Here is an 18,271-nt window from a genome sequence, read left to right as displayed (position 1 = left end):
AAAAATTCAATAGATATTCTATCTACACCAACCGACTTTGATTTAACTTTGCCAATAGCAACATCAATATCATAGATTGTAACACATGAGAAAGAAAATGAATTGCCAGCATCAAGAAAAGGTTCAATGTCAACACTATCATGTCCATCCGATGTCACATTAGAAGCAAAGAAATCATTAACAGATTCAGCATCACAACCATACACAGCATCATTATCCCCAGTACAACCATGTCTTCTAAGTATCCTCCAGAAACTCTTGGGATCAAGGTTACGAAATTGCTTTGTGTAATAATTGTATCGTTCAGTGCGCATAACTCTCTTTGCCCTATTTCGGTATTTGCAATAAACTCTCCACCTTAACTGACATCTGTTTTCTAGATATGCCCTGTAAGAACAATCCCTTAAAGACTTAGCATTTGCAACATTTTTGGCATTAATCCAATTATCAGGCTGTAATGTAAGATATCTCTTTACAACTGGAACATTGGAGTAAAGGTTTTTAAATAAATTGTTAATAATCTGGCACTTATCATCAGAATTATTGGCCTGATAATAATGCGTATGATCAAAATCTGATAAACATTCGAAGATACCATTCCAATCAATGTTTTTAAAATCATGATATTCAATTCTATCATCCACGGCATTCATACTTAAATCAAAACATGCAATTATAAGTGCATGATGCGAAATCGAAGACCTTAAGCTCTTCTAATAAGAAGACCTTTAGCTCTTCTAATAAGAAGACCTTAAGCTTTTCTAATAAGAAGACCTTAAGCTCTTCTAATAAGAAGACCTTAAGCTCTTCTAATAAGAAGACCGTCAGCTCGTCTAATAAGAAGACCTAGAGCTCTTCTAATGAGAAGACCTTTAGCTCTTCTAATAGGAAAACCTTTAGCTCTTCTAATAAGTAGACCTTACGCTCGTCTAATAAGAAGATCTTCAGCTGTCCTAGAAGAAGACCTCTGCTCTACTATAAAAAGAACTCCTATTATTCCATTGGAAGACATTATACCTTCCGCTCTTCTGTGGGAAGGTCTTGTTGTCGAATATTCAAAGAACCGATTATAATGAAAATCCAACATCAATACCTATCTTACAATCATATTTCTATGGAAAACGTTTAACAAAAATTGCGTACACAATTCCTTGCGAAAATCTGGCAGTGGTGGGGGATACTAAAATAACAGTTTAGCATTAACAACATGAGAGCAAACAAAAAAAGGTAACACATTTGCTATTTTAATTATTTTCAATTGAGTTTCAATTCAGTTCGTTTTGTTCCGATTCATTCGCCTAAAGAACAACTTTCTCAATAAAAATGTTCATTTTATGTTCGCTGTGTGAGTGTGTGAGAATTAGTATTAACTGCGAAAACAGTTACTGTAATGTTTTGTAACATTTGTTAGGAAAGGGAAATGAGGGGAGGGGTATACAGGACCACCCCTTTTTACAAAATGTGCACTAAATTGACTTCAATAATTTTTTTTGTTTTTTTTTTGCGTAATAATTTTGAATATGAATGCTCATATACATAAGTTGAATACTTTTCGTTGTTGTTATTTGTATGTGAATGAGTGTGTGTGTGAGTGAGTGAATTGAACAACTTGAATGAATGAATGAATTGTTCGAAATCTGTTCAAATTGAAGAACAAGAAGCAGCATTGTTTGTTGCTAGCAATTGTTTCCAAAGTTCGAAGGAGTTCTGCCAAAGTGTTTTCTTAAGTTTATTAAAAGCCATTCCGATTTGTTTAGGTTTATTGAAGTATAAATTATGGAAATTGAGAAAAATAATAATTTTCTTAAATGGAAATAAAAAAAACAGTTTTTAATTAATGAAGATGTTAAGAGCAATTGAAGGAAATGCGGATTTGAAAATTTGATTATTATAAGTGAAGGAGGAGAAGACAGCATAAGGGGGTGAAGGAGGAGAAGACAGCATAAGGGGGTGTCATAGATTATATTGGGAAAGTCAGATGGATAATAATTCAATATATCAGTTGAAATTAAAATGATGAAACATATTGCATATTTTCAGGCACAATCTGGTATGGCATTTTCAACACAAAATAAAAGTGTAGTTTTTTTAAGGAATATATTTTCAGGGTCTATCCAAGACGTGGATTTTTATAGACTAGTTTTTCATGGTCTATTTAAGACGAGGATTTTTTAAAGACTACTTTTTCAGGGTCTATCCAAGGCGTGGATTTTTTAAAGACTAGTTTTCAAGGGTCTATCCAAGGCGAGGATTTTTTTAAGACTAGTTTTTAAGGGCCTATCCAATACGTGGACTAGTTTTTAAGGGTTTATCCAAGGCGTGGATTTTTTAGAAACTAGTTTTTCAGGTCCAATCCAAGGCGTGGATTTTTAAAGACTAGCTTTTCAGGGTCTATCCAAGGCGTGGATTTTTTAAAGACTTATTTTTCAGGGTCTATCCTAGGCGTGGATGTTTTAAAGACTAGTTTTTCAGGGTCTATTCAAGGCGTGGATTTTTTAAAGACTAGTTTTTCAGGGTCTATCCAAGTCGTGGATTTTTTAAAGACTAGTTTTTCAGGGTCTAGTCAAGGCGTGGATTTTGCACAGACTAGTTTTTCAGGGTCTTTTCAAGGCGTGGATTTTTCACAGACTAGTTTTTCAGGGTCTATTCAAGGCGTGGATTTTTTAAAGACAAGTTTTTCAGGGTCTATCCATGGCGTGGATTTTTAAAGACTAGTTTTTCAGGGTCTATTCAAGGCGTGGATTTTTTAAAGACTAGTTTTTCAGGGTCTACCCAAGGCGTGGATTTTTTAAAGACTAGTTTTTCAGGGTCTATTCAAGGCGTGGATTTTTTAAAGACTAGTTTTTCAGGGTCTATCCAAGGCGTGGATTTTTCAAAGACTAGCTTTTCAGGGTCTGTCCAAGTGGTGGATTTTTCAAAGACTAGCTTTTCAGGGTCTGTCCAAGGCGTGGATTTTTTAAAGACTAGTTTTTCAGGGTCTATCCAAGGCGTGGATTTTTTAAAGACAAGTTTTTCAGGTCCAATCCAAGGCGTGGATTTTTTAAAGACTAGTTGTTAAGGGTCTATCCAAGGCGTGGATTTTTTAAAGACTAGTTGTTAAGGGTCTATCCAAGGCGTGGATTTTTTAAAGACTAGTTTTTCAGGGTCTATACAAGGCGTGGATTTTTTAATGAGTAATTTTCAGGGTCTATCCAAGGCGTGGATTTTTTAAAGACTAGTTTTTCAGGCCCAATCCAAGGCGTGGATTTTTCAAAGACTAGCTTTTCAGGGTCTGTCCAAGTGGTGGATTTTTCAAAGACTAGCTTTTCAGGGTCTGTCTAAGGCGTGGATTTTTTAAAGACTAGTTTTTCAGGGTCTATCCAAGGCGTGGATTTTTTAAAGACAAGTTTTTCAGGTCCAATCCAAGGCGTGGATTTTTTAAAGACTAGTTTTTCAGGTCCAATCCTAGGCGTGGATTTTTTAAAGACTAGTTTTTCATGGTCTATCCAAGGCGTGGATTTTTTAAAGACTAGTTTTTCAGGGTCTATACAAGGCGTGGATTTTTAAGGACTAGTTTTTCAGGCTCTATCCAAGGCGTGGATTTTTAAGGACTAGTTTTTCAGGTTGTATCCAAGGCGTGGATTTTTAAGGACTAGTTTTTCAGGCTCTATCCAAGGCGTGGATTTTTAAGGACTAGTTTTTCAGGCTCTATCCAAGGCGTTGAAGTAGACTTCTGAGAAGAACTCACCCCCTCTCAAACCAAAAAAACAACAAAGTAGCTTCAGATAAGAATCAGCCATAAAGAAAAAGCGTAGTATAAGAACCATGAAAACAAAAGCCTTACACTTGGACATTATTGCTGACGAAGATAATGACAAGGACATTTTCAAATGATGTTGATATCCCACTTTGGTTGGTTGTCAGTGGTTTTTACATAAATATCCTCTCTTCTCGTTCTTTTATTTCTTCTTCTTTTGCAAAATGAATATTGTCATTGTTTGTAAACTTGTAATTGGAATTAATTATGCATTCGCACTTCGAAGTCACAGCCACAGAGTAGCATTGGAGGTTGTCGAGAAGTGACTAAACTGAGGCTTCACAAAATTGAAACCCACACAACTTGTGTGTGTGTGTTTATGGGTGTTTTGTGGTGGTTATGGTGTTGGTACTCCATGTCAGTGATTGCCTTGCTTGCCATGCCACAAAGTGTTGTCATTGAGATTATAGTCAAGAAGAGCCAAAGTACCCTTCCTCCTCAGGAAACCATACCCACGACAAACTACAAGTGAAGCAAAGGAGTCATCTAACGAAGTCTTTCTACTACTCTTTCAGCCACTTGCTCCCTCTCTGAATTTCCTTTTCCTTGTAAGACTCCAAATTGAATGAAGCCAAGCAGCCTGCCTACCAACCAACCAAACCTGCGCTTGTGCTTATCTAAATGTTGCTCTTCCCAACCATCCATCCAGTCATCCTGCCTCCATTGGCTCGTTTTTTCTAACTTTCTAAAGTTCACTCCATTGAAGTACTTAAGTGCAATTTGCACTAATCGTATATCTTCGCAACAACCTTTCTTAAATGACACCCCGGAAAAATGTTCGATATTTTGTTTTAAAAAGATTTTCTTTACAAATTATAAATTGTTATTGTAGTTTCATTACAACTTGCATAGATTGCTGTGCGGATGATACAAGCTTATGGTAAGTGCAATAGAAACACCTGTGCCATAGGGCTAAAGAGGGATGGCTGGATGGGAATAAATGTGCTGGGAGGTAGATAGAATGGGAATTAGAGGCATTTAATAATACTATGCTCATGGGTATATCACTTAGAGTGAATTCAGCTAAGTTTTTCTCAAGAAAAAGCAATTCAGCTAATTTTTGTTATAAAAAAAAACTTAATTCTGTGAATAGTTTCTATGAATACCTTATGTAAACTACAATTGTCTTAAAAAGAAGTCAATTCAGCTAGACTTTTCAATAGAAAAAGTCAATTCAGCTAACTTTTTCAATAGAAAAAGTCAATTCAGCTAACTTTTTGGATAGAAGAAAGAGTCAATTCAGCTAGACTTTTCAATAGAAAAAGTCAATTCAGCTAACTTTTCCAAAAGAAAAAGTAAATTAAGCTAGACTTTTCAGTAGAAACTTTTCCTGGAAATAGAAAAGTCAATGCAGCAACTTTTCAAGAAAAAGTAACTTTTCCCATAGAAAAAGTCAATTCAGCTAGACTTTTCAATAGAAAAAGTCAATTCAGCTAACTATTTCCATAGAAAACGTCAATTCAGCTAGACTTTTCAATAGAAAAAGTCAATTCAGCGAACTTTTTGAATAGAAACAGTCAATTTAGCTAACTATTTTAATAGAACAAGTCAATTCAGCTAACTTTTCCAATAGAAAAAGTCAATTCAGCTAGACTTTTCAATAGAGAAAGTCAATTCAGCTAACTTTTTCAATAGAAAAAGTAAATTCAGCGAATTTTTTCAATAAAAAAGTCAATTCAGCTAACATTTCCAATAGAAAAAGTAAATTAAGCTAGACTTAATAAAAACAGTAAATGCAGCTAACCTTTTCAATAGAAAAAGTCAATTGAGCTAATCAATTCAGCTAACATATTCAATAGAAAAAGTCAATTCAGCTAATTTTTCCAATAGAAAAAATCAATTCAGCTTACTTTTTCAATAGAAAAAGTCAATTCAGCTAACTTTTTCAATAGAAAAAGTCAATTCAGCTAACTTTTCTCAGAGAAAAAGTGAATTCAGCTAAACATTTCAATAGAAACAGTCAATTCAGCTAACTTTTCTATAGAAAGAAAAAACTTTTTAAGCTCTGTTTAAGGCAAGGATTTTTTAAGGAATAATTTTCAGGACCAACAGAACGTCCTGGGTTTTTAAGAATATTTTTTCTAGGTCTATAAAATGTGTACAAATTTCCTTCGTTAGTTTTTTTTTGGCATTTCATTCCCTCTTGTCTCCCCCTCCACAAGAAAACACCCAATGTCCAATATATGTCACTTTTCTGACAACATAAACTTCAAAGCTGATTTTCTCAATTTCCACTAGAATTTCCGCAAACGTAATTGTGACGACGAGTCCTTGTTTCCGGCCATTTAACCCGCCAACATTATGTCGTACAGCTTAGAACGCACAGAGCGAGTGAGAGATTGGCGAAAATTGATGTCTGACGATCAATCATTTATGGGGGCAATAGCTGTGGCAAAAATGCTTGTTTAATAACTTGCTTTACACGCAGCATTTGGCATTTTCATTTCATCATCTCGAATTCTTCGTCTTCTTCTTTAGCTTTTCATTTGGTACTCCCTGATGGTGGAATGGATATTTGGGGGACGAAAGAAAAACATTTGACTTCAGGCTTCCTTCCTAGTTTGGCAACAGTTACTGGTTCACACTAAATATTGACAAGGATATTTGATGAAAATGCGTTTTAGTGGTCAAACAAATACAAACACACACACACACACAGTTGGGCGAATGTACACAGACTCGCACACACACATACATACCCACAAATATACACTGGCAATCACAAAACTAAACAAAAGCCGGAAGGAAATGGCTTTTCAATGATGTTGAGTAGATAGGGAAACTTAAATGGATTTTGTAATGGGTCGGCAATGGTACCACTATGGGGGCGCTATTTCAATTTCGGAAAATGTTCTTAAAGTTTGACGCCTTAGAAAAAAATTTAAAATTCCAAGCCTTGAAAAACCAAGGCGTGGTTTTTCCTCGCCTTGAAAGAACAACGCCTTAGAAAAAATATTTTTAAAAAATCCACGTCATAGAACAAATATTTTTAAAAAATCTACGCCTTAAAAAATATTTTTAAAAAATCCACGCCTTAGAAAAAATATTTTTAAAAAATCCAAGCCTTATAAAAAATATTTTTAATAAATCCACGCCTTATGTGAAACCTTGGATACACGCCTCAAATGTTCTCTTCATGAGCCCTTAAAAAATATTCTAAAACAAATTCACGTCGTATGGATCCCTGTGAAAAATATACCTAAGGACATTTTCAGGACCTTCTGGTGGTCCTGAAAATGAATTACTAAAAAATCCTCGCCTTAAACAGAGCTTAAAAAATTTGTTCTTTCTATAGAAAAGTTAGCTGAATTGATTTTTTTATTGAAAAGTCTAACTCAATTGAGTGTTTCTATTGAAAAGTCTAGCTGAATTTCCTTTTTCTATTTGAAAAGTTAGCTGAATTGACTTTTTCTATTGAAAAGTCGACCTGAATTGACTTTTTCTATTAAAAAAGTTAGCTGAATTGACTTTTTCTATTGAAAAGTCTAGCCGAATTGATTTTTTATTCTGAAAAGTCCAGCTGAATTGGCTTTTTCGATTGAAAAAGTTAGCTGAAGTGACTTTTTCTATTGAACAAGTTAGGTGAATTTACTTTTTCTATAGAAAGCTAGCTGCATTGTCTTTTTCTATGGAAAAGACTAGTTGAATTGACTTTTTCTATTGAAAAAGTTAGCTGAATTGACATCTTTTTAAGACGATTGTATTTTATATAAGATATTGGCTGAATTGACTTTTTCTATTGAAAAGTCTATTTGAATTAACTGTTTCTATAGAAAAGCCAAGCTGAATTTCTTTTTTACTTTTTCTATTGAAAACGTTAGCTGAATTGACTTTTTCCTTTGAAAAGCCCAGCTGAATTGACTTTTTCTATTGGAAAAGTTAGCTGAATTGAGTTTTCCTAGTGAAAAAGTTAGCTGAATTGAATTTTTCTAATGAAAAAGTTAACTGAATTGACATCATTTTTAGACAATTGTATTTTTATATAAGATATTGGTAGAGAATATTCGCAGAATTAAGTTTTTTGATGACAAAAGTTAGCTGAATTGATTTTTATTGTGAAAAACTTAGCTGAATTCACTCTAAGAGATAGACCCATGAGCATAATATTATTAAATGCCTCTAATTCCCATTTTATCTACCTCCTAGCACATTTATTCCCATCCAGCCATCCCTCTTTAGACCTGTGGCACAGGTGTTTCTATTGCACTTACCATAAGCTTGTATCATCCACACAGCAATCTATGCAAGTTGTAATGAAACTACGATAACAATTTATAATTTGTAAAGAAAATCTTTTTAAAACAAAATATCGAACATTTTTCCGGGGTGTCATTTAAGGAAGGTTTGTGGGATGATATTGACCTTGAAATAATATTTTATTTTAAATCCACGACTTAGGTATTTCTTGAAGTAATCAAGAAAAGAATTCATTAAAAATCCACGTCTTGAAAATATTAAAAAAATCCAAGACTTATATAACGTTGAAAAAATTCTTTAAAAACTCCACTCCTTAGACTACATAATAACACACGACTTACACGACCTTAAAAAAATACTTTAAAAAAATATGTAAAAAAATACCTCCTTAAAAAGTGCTTAAAAGCTTAAAAAGTGCTTTTAAAAGACCACGCCTTTGATAGAACTTGGAAAATTGTTTTTATAAACAATTCAAAAAAATCTGCACCTTAGATAGACTCTGAAAAAATATCCTTTATTGCCTGCTATAGGGTATCCTTCCTCCATCCCTGCTCTCAATCTCCATTGTTGATATTGTAATTTAATACACTTTCACTATGAAATGCAAACTTCATTGACTTCCGCCAAAAATTGTTGGCATTTATTTTGACTTTGGCATTTCAAATATTCCTAAATTACACAATGACCAGTTACCAGTCCGACAGCCAGCCAGCTGTCATTCCGTCAAACAGCCACTCTATGCAAAATTTGCATTGTAGATGAACATAGTGTAATTGTAGACAATATTGTCTAAGAGGACAATGAGGGTAGGGGGGAACAATATATCTAATATTTCGTTGGGGGGGGGGGGGGTGAGAATGCATCATCACCTCCACCCTCCTTCACCCATCAACATCACCATAATTTCTGGTCCATTTGCCAAATATTATCTTGTTTACACAACTTCATTTATATTCTTGTTCTCCGCAACAGTCAAATAGTCAGTCAGTCAGCCAGCCAACCAATCATTCTTCATCCATTTTGTTATTTTAATAGTTTTTTTTTTCATTTGTGCGGAATTTCTAAACTAAAAAAATGCGATAATTGAAAAATCCACCATTCAATTGTTCATTATTTTCATTTTGAGAGATGTTCCCCTGTTTGGTGATTTGTAACCATCGTGGAAGGGACAAAATAACAAATGGTGGATGTTGAAATTCCATTACAAATCCATTTCATAAATCATTAGAAGATTTGTAAACGTTTAGGAGAAACAGATTTAGAATTTCCATTTCAAAGCTGTTAAATAATAAATGGAAAATTCAATTGTTTGGAAGTCATTGGAAAATGATGATAATAATAAATTATAAATAAAAAGTGAAAAAACGTTAAGTTCGGCCGGGCCGAACTTTGGATACCTTCCACCATAGATATACTAACACAGTGAAAATGTGCCCCATCGAAATATTCGTTCTAGACCCCATGTTTCTTTGGAACAACTCCTTACGTTCTAATTGTTTATCTCGCTATCCTCCGCAAATGAAATTATTACAACATAGTCTTAGAACCAAACTCAAAACGCGGAACAAATCAGATAACTATTTTAATATAAAAAGGGGGTTATATGGGGACTAGCCCAAAAAGGAGGGCGAATATTATTAATTTTTGGTAGGGAAGTTTGTTACCATATACGACTACAAAATACCAAATTGCAGCAAATTCGGCTGAAAAACGCGCTCTAGAATCCCAAAATACCGAAAATTTGGGGGTACCCTTATATGGGGGATATCCGAAAAAATTGACCTATATTTATAATTTTTTGTGGTGAGATTTGGTACCTACTAAGAACTCAAAATACTAAATTACAGCCAATTCGGTGGAAAAATACGATAAAAACCACCAAAATACTGAAAATTAGGAGGTACTGTTATATGGGGGCTACAAGAAAAAGTGGACCTATACTTATAATTTTTGGTGAATACATTTACTACCCAATAAGAACCCAATGTACGAAATTTCAGCGAACCCCAAAATACCGAAAATTGGGGTTTACTGTTATATGGGAGCTATACCTAAACGTGGACAAATATATCCCATCTTCGAACTTGACCTGCCTGCAAACAAAAGACAAACCTATGCATTCCTTCAATTTCTTCAAAAGATAGCGTGATTACAACAGACGGACGGACATGGCTAGATCGTCTTAGAATTTTACCTTGATCAAAAAAATATATATACTTTATAGGGTCGGAAATGAATATTTCGATGAGTTACTATGGTGGAGGGTATAAAAAAATAAAAATAAATTTTTTATTTGAATTTTAAATGGGGTATGATTGTCGACAAGATTGATGAAAATAGGTATACAGCCATCAACGTACGTGTAAACGACAGAAAGTGAATCTGTCGTTAACGAAAAGTAGGCAGATTAGTCGCCGAAGTTGTCGTCAACGACAACTTCGCTTACCCTATCGCCCAAGTTGTCTTGCATGAATACTGCGACACTTGTGTGGAAATTTCGTCAAGGATCTCACATTGTTGTCTGCAAAGTGTCTTCAAGGAATTGCCATTGTCTTGCACGATTCAAAACATTACACACATATACACAAAATATGTATTTTGATTTGATGGAACAAGCCACCTTGAGGAAAAATTGTAATCAGTAGGTAGCTGTGCCCTACATTGTAATAATTATACCATGGGCCTATCCATTTATTCGAAGAATATTTTTTCTAAACTTCCCACTTCATATTAATTTTTAAAAACATTTTTTCACAGTGTATCTTTATAAAAAGCACTTAAGGCACATTTTTAAATACCCTGAACTAATTGATATGAAATGTATTCTTGACAAATATCATCAGCAGTGGCAACAACAACAAAAATAACAAAAACAACAGCAGCGATCTGGTCAATTAGAAATTAGTTAATTGATATTGTCAATGGAAATGGAAAAAAATGAGTAAAGAATTTTGATGAACTATTTTTTACACTAGACAACAGAAATAAATACATTATTAATAATATTAAAAATATGAAAAGAAGATATAATAAAAAAAAATAATTATTGTATAATTATTAACGTGCGCAACCAACACATTAAGATGATGTACCCTTTTCAGCATGGGTGGAGGTGATAAGGGGGTATTCAGATTTCATAAAAAAAAAAACAGTAATGAAAGTAGTAAAGCCGGACGGGACCGATTATATGATACCCTTCACCACTATGGATATATTAAACAGGACTATTAACATGAAATTGTATGAACTATAATATGTGATAATTATCTAAATGTGAATGGACTTAGATCAATCCATAAACATGTCATTCGTTTGTTACAATGCACTATAGGTAATTCGTTATATCCGGTTTTTACTGTAGAAGTCTGCGTTTTCTCTTTCTTGTACATATACATCATTTAAAAAGTCAAAACATCGTTTAAAACCTCTGTTATTAATTTTTGCCTAAAAACACGGCAAATTACCTATAGTGCAATGGGACAAAAGTATGTAAAACGACTTCAAACAAATATCAGCAGAACATCTGTTGGGCAATGCCCGTACTTCTAGAAAACGCAACTACGTTATTCTATGCTACATTTTGGACATTGGGCAAAATTGCATGTCAATCTGACAAACATGAGGAGTTAAATGTGCCATTTACTTAAAATCGGGCGAAAATATATATGGAAGCTATATCCAAATATGAACCGATTTTAACGAAATTTGTCATACTAATTTCAGTACATTTTGTTCCTATCAGCCTGGTTCCTTGGTGCCTCAATTACTTAAAATCAATCTATAATATATGGGAGCTATATTCAAATCTCAGTAGATTTTCACGGAACTTGACACAAATTATTCTGGATTAAATTCAGTACGCTATGCAACATAAGAACTTTGGTACATTATTTACATTAAATCGGATGAAAATATATATGGGAGCTTTATCTAGATCTGAACCGATTTTCACGAAACTTGGCAGACATCATTCCAGGCTCAATTCAGTACACTGTGCCAAGTTGTGTGCCAATCTTTGGCAACACAGTACGTCATGACAAATTTCGTGCAAATCGAAAGATTTATAGGGACTTTGGTGTACCATTTACATTAAATCGGACGAAAATATATATGGGAGCTATATCTAAATCTGGACCGATTTTCACGAAACTTGGCAGATCTCACTCTAGGCTCAATTCAGTACTTTATGCCAAATTTTGTGTAAATCAAAAGATATATAAGGACTTTGGTGCGCCATTTACATAAAATCGGACGAAAATATATATAGGAGCTATATCTAAATCCGAACCGATTTAAATGCGAAACTTGGCAGACATCACTCTAGCCTAATTCATTTCGTCATGCCAAATTTCGTGCAAATCGAAAGATATATAGGGACTTTGGTGCACCATTTACATAAAATCGGACGAAAATATATATTGGAGCTATATCTGTATCTGGGCCGATTTTCACGAAATTTGGCAGACATCACTCTAGGCTCAATTCAGTACGTCATGCCAAATTTCGTGCAAATCGAAAGATATATAGGGACTTTGGTGCACCATTTATATAAAATCGGACGAACAGATATATGGGAGCTATATCTAAATCTGAACCGAATTTTCCTAATTTCAATAGGGTTTGTCCTTGGCCGAAATAAATGAGCTGTGCCAAATTTCATCCAAATCGGATCATAAATGCGACCTGTACTTTGTACACAATTTAACACCAAAATACTGACGGACGTACAATCATAAATTGACTGTACCACAGTTTGGTGAAGGGTATAATTACTCGTGTCATTTCGAACTTTATTATGTAACCGGTTTTTTTGGAATTTGCAAAATATTAATAAATTTTGTGATTTATTCTAATGAGAATCAAATTTGTACGTAATTAATGAAACAAGTTAATGTGGGAGCAATTGTTAACTGGATCACTCAATTATTTTCGAAAATAAATTTTTAATTCCGGGGTTAATGGCACTGAGGTTTTTTTTATATAATGCAAAAAATATATTGATAATAACATTGAAAAAAAAATGAAAAAATAAAACCACGCCTTGGATAGACCCTGAAAAACTAGTCTTTAAAAAATCCACGCCTTGGATAGACCCTGAAAAACTAGTCTTTAAAAAATCCACGCCTTGGATAGACCCTGAAAAACTAGTCTTTAAAAAATCCACGCCTTGGATAGACCCTGAAAAACTATTCTTTAAAAAATCCACGCCTTGGATAGACCCTGAAAAACTATTCTTTAAAAAATCCACGCCTTGGATAGACCCTGAAAAACTAGTCTTTAAAAAATCCACGCCTTGGATAGACCTTGAAAAACTAGTCTTTAAAAAATCCACGCCTTGGATAGACGCTGAAAAAATAGTCTTTAAAAAATCCACGCCTTGGATAGACGCTGAAAAAATAGTCTTTAAAAAATCCACGCCTTGGATAGACCCTGAAAAACTAGTCTTTAAAAAATCCACGCCTTGGATAGACCCTGAAAAACTAGTCTTTAAAAAATCCACGCCTTGGATAGACCCTGAAAAACTAGTCTTTAAAAAATCCACGCCTTGGATAAACCCTGAAAAACTAGTCTTTAAAAAATCCACGCCTTGGATAGACCCTGAAAAACTAGTCTTTAAAAAATCCACGCCTTGGATAGACCCTTAAAAACTAGTCTTTAAAAAATCCACGCCTTGGATAGAGGCCCTGAAAACTAGTCTTTAAAAAATCCACGCCATGGATTGACCCTGAAAAAGTAGTCTTTAAAAAATCCACGCTTTGGATAGACCTTGAAAAACTAGTCTTTTAAAACCCCACGCCTTATAAAGGCCCTGAAAACTAGTCTTTTAAAGACCCACGCGTTATAAAGGCCCTGAAAAACTAGTCTTTTAAAGACCCACGCCCTATAAAGGCCCTCAAAAACTAGTCTTGTAAAGACCCACGCCTTATAAAGGCCCTGAAAAACTAGTCTTTAAAAATCCACGCCTTATAAAGGCCCTGAAAAACTAGTCTTTTAAAGACCCACGCCTTATAAAGGCCCTGAAAAACTAGTCTTTAAAAATCCACGCCTTATAAAGGCCCTGAAAAACTAGTCTTTTAAAGACCCACGCCTTATAAAGGCCCTGAAAAACTAGTCTTTAAAAATCCACGCCTTGGATAGACCCTGAAAATTAGTCTTTTAAGGACCCACGCCTTATAAAGGCCCTGAAAAACTAGTCTTTAAAAATCCACGCCTTGGATAGACCCTGAAAAATTAGTCTTTAAAAATCCACGCCTTGGATAGACCCTGAAAATTAGTCTTTTAAAGACCCACGCCTTATAAAGGCCCTGAAAAACTAGTCTTTAAAAATCCACGCCTTGGATAGACCCTGAAAAATTAGTCTTTAAAAAATCCACGCCTAAAAATTTGTGTAGCCTAGTGTGTAATAGTAAATATTTGTATTATTAAAACCGCAGCACGATACATATCTATGATCGGCATCATTTATTTATCTAAGTTTTCATTTAATATTTATCTTTGCAGCTATTTTAGGATAAGTAACACATGACTGTTAAACATTGATGTAAATTAAAAAAAAATGTAGATTATAATACAATACTGATATATCGAACTAAAATAAATAGTACAAGTAATTAGTGTTCAACTAATAGACTAGCATTCTCTCCTCAACTATTACGTTGTACCTATTCCGACTAATATAGTCCGAACAGCGTAACTACTCACAATCCCCTTTAGGTTTTTTCTGTAGACATGGTATTTCCCACATACGTTGATTTCGACCAAATTCTTCGCCATCCTGGAGAGTTTGGGGTAAAACACGATCCACAGTTTCGGGTAGCAGCAAACAAAGCAGTCCTCCCATAATTCCCAGGCATCCCAGAATTATCAGAGGCAACACTGTGGCAATATTACTTAAGTACACAACGAAGGGAGCCAATATGGCCGAAACATAACCCATAATATGGATAAAAGCCACTCCCTGGGCCCTTACCACGGTGGGTAGAACTTCAGCGGCATATTGCGATCCGACATTATAGGAAATATTAACAAAAAATCGTCCCGCAATTGCAAATGCCACGGTGTACACACCCGAAGGGGCAACTGCCGCCAGAAGGCTAAATACACCACTCAGAACCATACTGCCACAGGCATTCCAACGACGACCCAAACTATCCATGGTCCATAAGAGGATGACTCCCGCAGGAAATTCCGTTAAACAGGCCAGGGTGAAGGTCAGGAAAATATCTAACGGCAGGGAACCCACACTGCGCACATGGCCATCAAACACGAGAGTTATACACATCCAAACGATTACCAAAATAATTGTGGTCCTTCTCATTCGAGGAGTCTTGAACATATCCATTATGGAGTAGGAGAGATTTTGCTGCTCCTCCTCTTGTATTCTTTTGCAGCTCAATCGAAATATTTCGAAAGTTTCATCGCTGACTTGGGAGCGATTGCGTCGTGCCAGGGTTTTCATAATTTCGATAGATTTTTCGATTTTCCCCTGGGAAACTAACCATCTGGGGAAGAGGGAGAAGGGAAGAATTTTGATTTTGTTTTTTATATTTAGAGTTTTGGTCTTACCTTGCCGATTCCGGTACCAACCATGGTGTAAATATTACCAAAATTAGGGGAGCCGAGGTGGCTATGGCCAAATATTTCCAATTGGCAATGTAATAGGCAATCCAGGGCAGCAGACAAGTGGCTGAGGTAAAATAGATGGCAATGGGCATGTTTGCCACAAAGGTGCGATATTTTGGACCCACATATTCAAGGGCTAAAAGAGAAAATATTTTTTTTAAGAATTGGGATTTTTTAAAGAATATTTTTTGAGGGGCTATCTAAGGCGTGGATTTTTTAAAGAATATTTTTTGAGGGTGGATTTTTTAAAGAATATTTTTGAGAGCCTATATAAGGCGTGGATTTTTTAAAGAATATTACTTGAGGGCCTATCTAAGGCGTAGATTCTTTTAAGGATATTTTTTGTGGGCCTATCTAAGGCGTGGATTCTATTAATAATATTTTTGTGTAAGGCGTGGATATTTTTCAGGGTCTATCCAAGGCGTGCATTTTTTTCGGGGGTATCTATGGCGTGGATATTTTTCAGGGTCTATCTATGTCGTGGATATTTTTCAGGGTCTACCTAAGGCGTAGATTTTTTTCAGGGTCTATCTAAGGCGCGGATTTTTTTCAGGGTCTATCTAAGGCGCAGATTTTTTTTTCAGGGTCTATCTAAGTCGTGGATATTTTTCAGGGTCTACCTAAGGTGTAGATTTTTTTCAGAGTCTATCGAAGGCGTGGATTTTTTTCAGGGTCTATCTAAGGCGTGGATTTTTTTCAGGGTCTATCTAAGGCGTGGATTTTTTTCAGGGTCTATCTAAGTCGTGGATATTTTTCAGGGTCTACCTAAGGTGTAGATTTTTTTCAGGGTCTATCGAAGGAGTGGATTTTTTTCAGGGCCTAACTAAGGCGTGGATTTTTTAAAGAATATTTTTTCAGGGTCTGTTTAAGGCGTGGCTCTTTTAAAGAATATTTTTTCAGGGTCTGTTTAAGGCGTGGCTTTTTTAAAGAATATTTTTTCGGGGTCCTCCTAAGTCGTGGATTTTTTTTAAGAATTTTTAAAAAAAGATTCAAACAAAGCGTGTATTTTTTCTATAGAAAAATTCTTCCTTAGCCACTGTTAAGCTGAACTCGCTAATCACGCATTAAATTACCCCCACCACCGCAAAAATGTACCTTTCCAATTACCACGCTAATGAGCAACACGAATTTTAACGCACTTACCCAGAATAAACATCATGACAAAACAATTATCGAATGCAAATCCAACCAAAAATCGCATCAGGGCAAATAACCAAAAATTGTTGACAAATGCTGTGGTTACACCGGCGGCGCAGCCCACCAAATTGCACGCAATCATTGAGGGGACACGACCGAATTTGTCAGCTACCCAGCCAAATAGAAGGCCACCACAAATGGCGCCCACAAAAAATAACGATTGGGCATAGGTGGCCAAGACCGCGTGGTCACAGACCCAATTTTGTTCGGTGGCAATGGTCGTGTAGGGTATTTCCTTGAAATCATAAGTCCAGCCATGTGTGCACGAAGTTGTGGGCCATGAGTTGTTGGCCTCCCTGACACCCAGCTCCAGCTGCTCGGTGAAGTTAACATCATAACGTAAACATTTGCTGTATTTACCCTCCACCAAAGGTATGGAGAGTTTGAGGCTGCAAGTGGGGATTATTCGGAATCTGTTTTACTTGAAATACATTTTGATGGAACTCACCTCTCCTCCTGACTCAAATTCCCTAGCTCCGGTACTGTACACCAATAATCTTCTGGTATCAGGGTCAAAAAGATTTGTGTAAAATACACAAATGCCAAATAGTAGGCAAATGGTAATATCAGAATAAACAAAAATTTCTGATAACGTCCGAACTCTCCAATCAGTGGCAGCATATCATTAAAATCCATTGTCTGTGTCTCCTCAGCCCCCTTACCATTACATGTGGGATACAATTCAATATCTGTATAGCCATCAACGGTACCCCACTCCTCAATGTCATTATCGTCACCCATAAAATTCGGATTCTGATAGGTGGCTATTTTCCGTTGACGATCGCCCATTTTCCATTCAGCTTCGTTCGCAGACACCAATTGATGGAATTAATTAAAAGTCTCCAATTGTTATGGATCGTTCGTTCGTTTGCTAATCCGATTCGTTCACAGATACTGTGACTGCTACTGACCGCCGCTGTCAGTGATACTGTGGATCGATGTGCGTTGCCCAGCCTCCAAAACCGTTCACTGAAACTTCGTTTGATAGTCTGAGTAATTAGCACATCGATTCAGAAGTTTAGCACCACTTAAAACTTGATTCACTTGTTAATGACCGACCGACCGATCGATCGATCGAACAGACCGTCGAACGCCAGATAACACAATAAAAAGAATAACATTTAAAGGGTGTTTACATTTCATTGTCAAAACAAATATTTGAAGAGAAAAATCGATTAAATACACTGAGAGAAAAATTTAATTAATTTTGACGAATGAAACTTCAATTAGAAATATTTTTCTATTGCAAATGGCATGTTCCCGTACTGCAAGAATCTACTATTTTTTACTCCGATAACACTTTTTTCCTTAATGATATCGAAGAAAATAGTAAAATCGAGTAGATTCTTGCAGTACGGGAACAGACCAAAAATTCTTAGTGACGGAGGAAGGCCTGGATAATTTAAACCTTTTTTCTATGTCTCTCTTAGACTTGCATTTTTTTAAAGAATTTTTTTG

At 35.4% G+C, this 18,271-nt stretch overlaps 1 protein-coding gene across 1 annotated transcript; it reads right to left on the bottom strand.

Moving 5' to 3' along the window:
• Positions 1–14,687: 14,687 nt before the first annotated feature.
• LOC133329414 (carcinine transporter-like) lies at positions 14,688–17,449 on the bottom strand. Its single transcript, XM_061537886.1, has 4 exons — positions 17,262–17,449; positions 16,760–17,202; positions 15,560–15,752; positions 14,688–15,495 (listed from the first exon to the last, which is right to left on the bottom strand). Exons 1-4 carry the CDS (start codon positions 17,447–17,449, stop codon positions 14,688–14,690), a joined length of 1,632 nt encoding a protein of 543 aa, XP_061393870.1.
• Between the last annotated feature and the right edge of the window lie 822 nt (positions 17,450–18,271).

The sequence above is a fragment of the Musca vetustissima genome, unplaced genomic scaffold (assembly GCF_032173495.1).
Source record: "Musca vetustissima isolate MV318-11 ecotype Yass unplaced genomic scaffold, APGP_CSIRO_Mvet_v1 utg13054, whole genome shotgun sequence".
In the NCBI taxonomy this organism is placed as follows: Eukaryota; Metazoa; Arthropoda; class Insecta; order Diptera; family Muscidae; genus Musca; species Musca vetustissima.
This window is presented reverse-complemented; position numbering and strand designations above follow the sequence as displayed.